Below are 9973 nucleotides of genomic sequence, written 5' to 3'. Positions count from 1 at the left end.
TATTTAATCATTATTCAACAATTACAATTCACATACTAATGATTCTTGAAAAACTTTGCTCCAGTGTTATATATGTTGCTCTAATACCCTATCAACAACCCTTAATTTTTATTTTTTGGTGTGGTTCAAAATGACAATCTACAAATTTTAATTATATGCTTTAACGTGGCTTGAAAAAATTGAAGTAAACGACTACACTCTGAAATTTTACGCAATGCAAAAACACAATATATATATGAATCTTCTGAAAACCACAATATGATATATATAACGTGTAAATGAAGCAATGATGTATTACAAAAAGTAAAATAATGAGTGTGAATGAAGCAAACCTAGATGTATTACAAAAATATATAATAAAGTTCCTACGTATAAGGGGAAAGTGAGATCGTGATATGAATACAGAACAAGTAAAATACTCGACAACAAAATTTGTCTGGCGATTAAATAATTGTATGTGCTAATTAAGTCAATGAACAACCTCTGAGATAGTGCCATGGTCCTGTCCCAGTTCCCATCCTGCATGTGCAATTATCAAGCACGATTCAACCAATTAGGTTTTTGTACATATAATGTTACAACAAAATATTAGGTTTAAAGAAGGGGTTAACTGAGAAGATACAATACCAATAAGACCTGATATATATAGTACTTTACTTTTTCATTTATAACCAATGTGAAACTTAGACTTACACTTAAATACTTCTTCTGTATATTATAAAAGTGTGATTTTATATATATATATATATATATATATATATATATATATACTTATGTTTACTACAAGAAAAGTTATAATATCATGAAAGTTAAACTGAATAACATGCAAAGTTTAATTACCTCCATACACCAGCCAACATGCGAAGAGTCATATATATGGTTAGTGCAATCCAAATCCCAATGAAATGTTTGGCCCTGTAGAGAACAAACTCTATGGCTACACTTACTATGGACACCACCACCTAAAAAGAAAGTAGTATGTTAATAGATATATTTGAAATTTAATTCAATCTTACAAAATCGATTTATAAAATAAAGTTTTCATTCATTTATATATATTGTGATTGACTTTATCTATAGTCGATACGAGATTGTTATCACATTCTTTACGTTGAGACACATACATCTCAAACGTAAAATTGTATATTTATAAATGGTCTGATAACGGTCAAATAGCGGATAAAACAATAAATCTTATAAAATTTGATAGAATAGGTCATTACATAACTATGATATCATGTTAAAAAGTATATTTTTAAATCTAACTAAATCATACAAAATTGATTTATAATATGAAATTTATATCAACATATATATTGTTTTGACAATATCAATAGTGGAATTGAAATCTCCAACGCAACCTAAAATCGATAATTTTGGATAATTAAATATGCAAAATATGATAAAGAATGAAAAAGGGCATGTGTGAACTTACGAGAGAGCATGCTGCGTATGCAAAATCAGAAGCTCCATAGTTCACTCCATCAAACACAAAGGCTAGTGAATTGATTGGTTGAGTAGCAGCCACAAACTGGTGGATTATTATATGAATGAAATTAATTAGATAATTATGATTGAAACATAAATATCATGGTTTTGATTGTTGATTTGTTGTAAAATAATATTTATTAATTACCGGTAAGCCTATTTTAATTAAGTGCACAACATGAATATTTCTAGAGAATATTCCAGCTCCAAAGTATAATCCAAGTCCAACAGTAAGAGAAAGACCCATTCCTAAAACAAAAGCCATTTGCAGTGTTCTTATTGCAGCTGCTGTTGTTTTCTTATAGTCCTTTTCAGCAAAAGAACAAGCTAGAATTGCCTGTGAAGAAGGGAAAAAAATATTAATTAGTGTTAAAATACTATAATATTTTTGTAAATATAAATAAAAATACAAAGACAAAATGTTTCCGATCACGGTTTTATTCTTAAAATATATTTCAAGAGATAAAATGAGAAAAAATATTTAAACTGTCTTAAACCTTAATTTTTAAACGATATGAGACTGTTGAATGTGATAGAAAAATATATGATTACCTGAACAGCAACAGCTAAACCATCTGCAAGAAGAGATGAAGTCAACCAGACTTGCAGGCATGTCTGAAATGCAGCCATGGGAATTGAACCAAGCCTTGCTGCTAATGATGCTGCCAAGGTAACACAAAATGTCACTGCTATCACTCTCAGCATCAACAAACCTCCTGCAACATAGAAATTCAAAACAAAATCAAAACATATCAATTATACCGTTGAGTCTTTTGAGAGAGGATCACTAGAGAGATACAATATAAGGAATTGACACCACTTTTAACCCAAAATTTTAAGATAATAGATTTATGGACCTTGATCCTTATATGATACTTAATTTTCTCATTTTTACTCGATATGAAACTTAGACTCAAATTTGAATTCTCAAACATACTGTATCATTCAATAATGTAATATATGAAGAAAAAAAAGTGACAGTTTTATGCAGTACCAGTTGGTTGTTCAGCAGATTAACCTGTATTTCTGACACAGGTATTATGATGTTATTGTTTTCTGTTTAACTTCTATGTATTTTTTTCTTATTGTGACATTTGGCTTTTTTTTCTCATTCTATTAATATTTAGAATATGCAATCTCTAGATGGCCTTACCATTTTTAAGAAATCTGAAAATCTGCAAATCCTTTATGCTTGGAGGTAAGAGATGCACTTTTTTCATTAATATCAGTAAAAGAGTGATTGCCATCATGTACCTGAAAGTGTTACAGTTTTGTAAGAACATGAAATATGATGAACAAGTAATATTCAAATTCAAATATGTAACAAAAATGCAATTATAATTAAATTTATGTCACGTATCCATAAATACTTCGATTTGTGTCATGTATTCATGTCTGACAAATATCAGTAGCTAATACTTAAAGATATTTTATCAATACTTATTAATGAAGTATCTATCACTATTAGAAATTCTCATATTACATGAGATTTTTCTTTTGTAAATTTGTTATAAAAATTTCTAAGAAAAAACTTTTTTTCCCATTTTTTCTAAGAATTTTAATTGGTAGGTAATTCCTTCGTGAATAATCATTTCCTACCAAATCATAAAATTTGCAAATATTTCCTACAAAATTTGTTGTGAAAAGTGTTTTATACAAAATATTTTGCAAGAAAATTGGTAGCAATTTCTTACAATTTTTTTTTTCACAACAAAATTTATAAGCATTTCCTACGAAAAAAATTTCAAAACAAAATTGACAGAAAATATGAGTTTTTTTAGTAGTATATTATTCTTTTATTGTTATAATAATTTATAATTTTTTTAATAATATTTAATATATTTAATTTTAATTTATATTTACATAATAACAATTATATATTTATCATATTTTTCAAAAAAAATTATACATTATTCAATGTACATATATATAAATATAAATATATATTAGTTGTTGCATCCAATTGCTTTTATAATAAACGTGTAAACGTATCCAATATATGTTATATTCGTATATCATAAAAAGACAGTAACTTACTGAGATAAAACATGTGAGATGGCTGCTCCTTTGATGCCTAATTTCAATGTGAAAATAAGAATTGGGTCCAAGATGACATTGAATGCATATCCAGAAACTAAATAAAATCAACAAACGAAAACCGAGTTAGGATAAAAAAAAAATGTATAAGTACACTTTCTTTCTCAAAATATATATGGTGATCATTAAAAAATATGTATAATTTGAAGCTACCAATGACATATAATGGAGTTGTTGTATCCTTAAACCCTCTAAAGATTCCTTGCATGGCCAAGGAAAGAAGAACCGCAGGTGCTCCAATAGATCTCAGTTTTAAGTACTTTTCTGCTGGATTTAGCATTGGAGAATCCTAAGCAAAGTAACAAAATCACTGTGATTAAACAGGATGAACATCATACAAGTTTTTTATCTTATAAAAGCATGACAAAAATAAAAAGATTAAATATTTTTTTATTCCTTTAATTTTCAGTGAAAATTGATTTGACTCAATTTAGTATTTGAAACATTTGAGTTGTTTACATTATTTGACACATTTTCATTTCAATGTTAGTTGAGAAACGCGTTTAAAACATCAAATAAACTTAACAAAATTTGGTTAAAAAAATTAAATTCGTATGTTTATAAAATCAAGAGATCAGTTTGGTCAGAGTTTCAAAGATGGATTAATTTCAATTTTCACTGAAAATTAAGAGATAAAAAACGTATTAAATCGAGAAAATATTAAACCCTTTTCTAATAAATCATGACATAATCTTACTGGTTTCACACCCATAACACGTAAGAGAGGTTTTGCTGCAAATATAAGAACAGCAGTTTGAATAAGACCAAGGATGGTGCCAAAAAGTAGTGCTGTTGATGCTGAAGCAATACGTCTCTTCTTCTTCTTCTTTCCATCTTTCTCTCCACTCTTAGTAATCCATGAAGACTTGCAGATACTTTTGTTGGCTTCTGAAAAGTAATAAAAAATATATAGGAATATAATAAAACACTGGTATCTGCATTATTCAATCTTTCTCCATGTATACATGTCGGCAACACCGACAACATATGATAACAAAAGTAGGTGTTGATGATCATAATAGAAGCATGTACTATGTCTAGATTCTGCTTAAATATTGTATAAAGAAAGAGGCATAACTAGGGCTCACTGTTTTCAAAAACTGATATAGCTAGGTTGAACTAGTGTATTAGAATGGTTTCTTAATTTGATAATTCCAGAAAAGAATGATACTTTATAGAAATGGTGAAAATCCATGAAGAATTCATTCAAATCCTGTGATAATAAGTCTAACAAATTACATTCTACTTTTTGTTTTTAAATTTAATATACAATGCTTTAATTGTCATATATATATATATATATATATATATATATATATATATATATTAAGATTGAAAGACTATAGACATAAGTAATCATAAATAAGTTAAAATTTAAACAGTTCAAGTATAAATTATTTTATCAAATAATTTTATTCTTTATTTTATGAAATTACCGTTAAAAAATTCACATTTCCTATCAATTTTGTTTTGAATTTTTTTTTTATAGAAAATACTTATAAATTTTATTATTTTGTTATGAAAAAAATTTGAAAAAAATTGTTATCAATTTTTTTATAAAATATTTTGTATAAAATACTTTTTACAACAAATTTTGTAAAAAATACTTACAAATTTTATAATTTTATAAAAAATAATTATGTGTCAATAAAATTTTTTAGATAAAATAATAAAAAAAAAGTTTTTTTTGCAAATTCTTTTAACACCTTTACAAGAAAATTCACATGAAAATTTGTAATAGTATACATATAACGTAATCATTTTATATTAATTTATAGTTTCAAGATCCAGATTTTTATTAATTTTATATTACTACTTAAAATCTTATTTAGCATTTAATATATACATTTTAATTATTATCAGTTGAACGAAAGTCAAACCAATTATTTCCACCCGGTCTAATTTTAAAATATTTGTAGGATCTTTAGTGTATAAGAATAAAATAAAAATTAAAATATTTTCTTGATATTTGAAAAAAAAAAGGATTCTGAGAGAAAAAATTACCATCTCCAGTTTCTGTGTGATTGTCCCTTGTAGCATGATTATTTTGCAGAGCTTGGGATCCAAAACTTTTGACTTCTGGATCCTTTGATTCAGAATTTTGAAGCAGAGGTTTTGGTGAAATGTTATTACTGTGTTTGAGAGAACCTTTTTCCATGTGTTGAAGCATGTGTTCCTCTGGCACAATCACTTCTTTGAGCTTTTCAAGAGTATCTTCCTCAGCCACAAATGAAGTGGTGATGCTCACAAGAGGAAAAATGGTGATTCTTGAAGCTTGGTTGAACAAAGCAATGGAAACTCCTGCAGCAGCAAGTTCCACAGGCCCTGAACACATCAAAACAAAATATTAGCTTCAAGACAGAAAAAAAATGTCAAATTAATGGTTCAAATTATAAGGAATTAATAATTAAGCTTATGTAAATGATTTCATGTTATATTTCTAATGAACACATGCTTAGTTAATTAAGTTACCACAGTATGGTATTATCACCAGGAATCACATTCTAAATTTACATATTTATAATTGTCTAAGAAGTTAAATTTTCAGGAATCACATTATAAGAAAAATATAATTCTTTTTTTTTTAAATACATTATAAGAAAATTCTAAAATAATTACCATTAAAATAAAAAATAATTAATTATTATAATGACTAATTTAAATACAAATTTATAAACTAATATCTAAAATAATTTCATATGAATAAAAAATATACTGATTTATAAATTGGTCATTAATATTTTGGTTGTCAAAAAATTTAATATTTAAATTATTCTCTAATTAATGATCAATTTATACACTATTTCTTTTAAATAACCAAAAGTTTAGTAAGTAATATTAGAGTCTAATTTAAAAACCAATTTATAAATTAATTATAATTTTTTATTTATAATAAAAAATATTTCATATATTAATAATATTTATTTTATAAATTAATCATTATAATAATTAATTTTGATTACTATTTAATCATTTTCTTATAATGTAATGGGTTAAGTTTTATATTTCTAGAAATATTTAAAAAAAAGGTAAAGAAAAGTTGTAATAGGATTAGAAAATATAACATCTCACATGTATGAGAATATATAAAAATAAAAATTTTATGAAGACCTAATAAAATAAGTTAAAGACTAACCCTTTTATATTCTCCTTTAATTTCATTTAACTAATCCGAAGAATTTTGGGGAAAAAAAAAAAACTCTTACAAAGTTGAACTTTATTTAGAAATTTGAATTAAATATGATTTTTTTGACCAATTCCATATTAACCCATTTGGCTACTCATAACTATGGATGATTGAATATATATATATATATATATATATATATATATATATATATATATATATATATATATATATATAATATTTTATATATAAAATACCTATGTGGCCAATGAAAGCTGTGTCAATTAGAGAAGCAATTGGATCAGCTGCAACGGCTAGTGCTGAGGGAAAAGCAATCCCTAATAACTCCCGAGAAAGTGCATCCAATTTGAAAACATCCCTACATTAAAATTAATTAATTTAATTAATTACCAGAATCAAGAAAATATATTATTATTAATTATACTTCATTTATAAAACTACATTAATAATGCTTATCAGATAAGAGCTTTCACATGTAAATGCAATAATGTAACTATATAGGTCAAACAATTTTCCCCATATATCCAATATATTATTCTATATAACAAACTAAATGAACTTTCAATAATATTATAATATATTATTAATTATATTATTTTATTCGTTAAAATTTTTGTTGAAAATCCTATGTCGTCTAAAAATAAAACAATTTAATAATATATAAATAAAATACAAATCTCACCTTATATAACTTTTTTTCACATAACACTCGCTAAAACTTATTCAAACAAATAATAAAAATGCAGAACACAACATTTCTTTAAGATTTATAATAAACTCCAGTCAACAAAAATAGTGTGCCTAAAGAGTATATTGAAGAGTTTGTTTTCAACACTTTCTTTCTATATATTTTAGACAGTAAAATTTTCTCTTACAAAAAAAAATAATAATAATAATGAGTAATTAATATCATACCTTGCACCTTTGAAGAAAATGAAGAGAGGCCACTTCGAGTTGCTGTTTGGTTCATTGGAACTACCATTCTCTTCCATTAATGGATTTTGATGAATCTCACACCAGAAGTGAGAAAAGCTATGCAGACGAAGTGTTTGAAGAAATTGATCTGAGAAGAAGAAAATCCTTCAGGGTGTGTATCTATCTGATCAACAACATTAATCTGCAGAACTATATACAATAACATCATAAGTTTAGTTTGAGATGGTTCGATAATATTAATGTTGAATGTTCACATTAATAATGACAACAGAGAAGAAACATATATGATGATGATGATGATTGATGATCACATTGCATGCAAATGATAGAAGAAATTTAAGGTAAGAAGATAGTAATGTGATGATACCTTTCTGGTGTTGAAAGATGAGTAGAGAAGTGATGGTTTTTATAGGAGTGGTTTGGGGATATCCAAGAGCCAAATAATGAAGCATTTACAAGCATCATAATTTTGTCTTCTTCATACAGTTGGAACCTTCCTCAGTTAAACTATGCAACTATATTCCATCTCCTACCATTATAAACACACACAAATCATAATCATTTTTATATTTTTCCCTATAGTCTAATGTTTAATGTATATCATTGGAGAGATTGGATTCTCTACTGGTTTTTCTCTATTGTTCATCTGTTCTGCCTTCAAAATACACTGATGGTCATTAATTTTAAAATTTTAAAATATATTAAAATTATTTTTAAAGTACAAAAACAGTGTGTTTTTAATGCTCAGCAGAGGATAACATAAAAAAAAAAAAAACTTAGTCTCACGTCGACTATAAAGATGAGACAATTTCATAGTATATAACTAGGATGCAAACCTTACCTTACAAACTGATTTTGTAGGATTGAATTAGAGTTAAAGTCCAATCGTAACCGATATCGTATAATTAAAACTTTATGGATTTCATAGTTTTCTCCATGATTTTTGTAGTTTTGAATCAATATTTTAACTAATAAAAAAGAACAAGTTCAAAAAATGTGTTTCAAAAGAACATATTCCTAGTACTAAAACAAACCTAGTTATTACTAAAATAAATTATTCCTAAGCATGTTCACATAGTACAGTGCACTCGAGATGCTATGGAAATTTCAGAATTAAAAAAAAAAATCAATAGAGCTTTTAGAAAAGTAGTTATAAGAACACTATATAACATTAAAATGCTATAAAAATTGGATGCTAAATGTGCAAAGATGAATGAAGAATGTGAGATTACAGCAAACACCGTCCTCAGTTGGATCTCTCATACACATACATGCATATAGCAGAAGAAACTTCGTAACTAAGATTTATATATTTATTATTATTATGATTATTATTGAATAATTTTAATTTTGATATTTTAATTAGTTTATTTTAGTTTTTAAGTTGGATGGTCGAATAGATATCACAATGTGATTTTGGGTTTTAGATTCTGATTATATTGAGTCCTCCAAGTATTGTGCTTATGTGAATTTAGTACATAATTATGTTATTAATAATTAATGTTTCATCAACTAATTTTAACTAATGAGAAGACTCAACGAATAGAATTGTAATGTAGAAAGATCCAATTGATATAGTTAATTAAAATTTGAATTATCAAAATTATAAATTAGTTTAAATATAGAAAAGAGTAAGTTTTGGTTTTGATCGGATAAAAGTTTCTTTTTTATATACATAATTAAATTTGTAATTGTTATTATTTTTAATCCCTATAAATTGAAATAAAAATTAGTTTATTTTTATAAAATTATATTCATTTAATTGTCATCTCTTACAAAACTTTGAAATCATTATTATTATTTTTTAAATATCTAAATATTTTTTCTTCAATGAATCTTTAATTTTTGTAATTCCTTCTCATAAACTAAAAGATTGCTTTCTTTTTTTCTTATTCCTTTTCTTACAAATTTACTTATATTCTTCAAAATATATACTTTTTGGGGTATTTTACACATTCACAGCTAAACATTACAACTTTCTAGCTTTGTTTGGGAGAGTGATAGAAAAGCAATGTGTAGAGAGAAATGTATAAAAATAATAACAGAGTGAACAAAATAGACTGAGATAGAATTAAAATGGTATGAAAATAATTGGAATTATATAAAAGTGTTTAATTTAAAAATAAAAAATAAAAGAAGCACAATAGTTTTTGGAATCTCATTCTCTCTTTATATATACATAAAATCATACTCATGCATCTCACTCTTCTAACCAACAATATTTCTGACTTATTTTCTACTAGAAATCAAAGATACTTTGTTCTAGAGACATGATTTTTCAGGAATATTTTGTTCACATGTTAG

At 25.5% G+C, this 9973-nt stretch overlaps 1 protein-coding gene across 2 annotated transcripts; it reads right to left on the bottom strand.

Moving 5' to 3' along the window:
• Window positions 1–242: 242 nt before the first annotated feature.
• On the bottom strand, window positions 243–7858 carry LOC114168758 (protein DETOXIFICATION 43-like). Of its 2 annotated transcripts, none has more exons than XM_028053678.1 (12): window positions 7649–7858; window positions 6970–7091; window positions 5590–5910; window positions 4283–4473; window positions 3739–3874; window positions 3526–3622; window positions 2642–2742; window positions 2041–2204; window positions 1637–1825; window positions 1436–1531; window positions 841–962; window positions 243–519 (listed from the first exon to the last, which is right to left on the bottom strand). In XM_028053678.1, the coding sequence occupies exons 1-12, from the start codon at window positions 7723–7725 to the stop codon at window positions 465–467; spliced, it is 1671 nt and encodes a 556-aa protein (XP_027909479.1). In that variant the 5' UTR covers window positions 7726–7858; the 3' UTR covers window positions 243–464. The 2 variants fall into 2 exon arrangements, with proteins under 2 accessions (XP_027909479.1, XP_027909480.1); XM_028053679.1 differs by having other exon boundaries at window positions 4283–4470.
• Between the last annotated feature and the right edge of the window lie 2115 nt (window positions 7859–9973).

Source organism: Vigna unguiculata, chromosome 11, assembly GCF_004118075.2.
Source record: "Vigna unguiculata cultivar IT97K-499-35 chromosome 11, ASM411807v1, whole genome shotgun sequence".
NCBI lineage: Eukaryota > Viridiplantae > Streptophyta > Magnoliopsida > Fabales > Fabaceae > Vigna > Vigna unguiculata.
Note: the sequence above shows the minus strand (reverse complement) of the source record. Positions and strands in the feature narration are given on the sequence as shown.

Bases quoted from the DNA above. Each gene is read 5' to 3' on its own strand.
- LOC114168758 (XM_028053678.1), bottom strand. From the start codon at position 7,725: ATGGAAGAGAATGGTAGTTCCAATGAACCAAACAGCAACTCGAAGTGG. The intron at 3,623-3,738 runs GTAGCTTCAAAT...GATTTTATTTAG, and splicing joins AACTCCATTATATGTCATTG to TTTCTGGATATGCATTCAAT. The intron at 2,205-2,641 runs GTAAGGCCATCT...TCTATGTTGCAG, and splicing joins TTTCAGATTTCTTAAAAATG to GAGGTTTGTTGATGCTGAGA.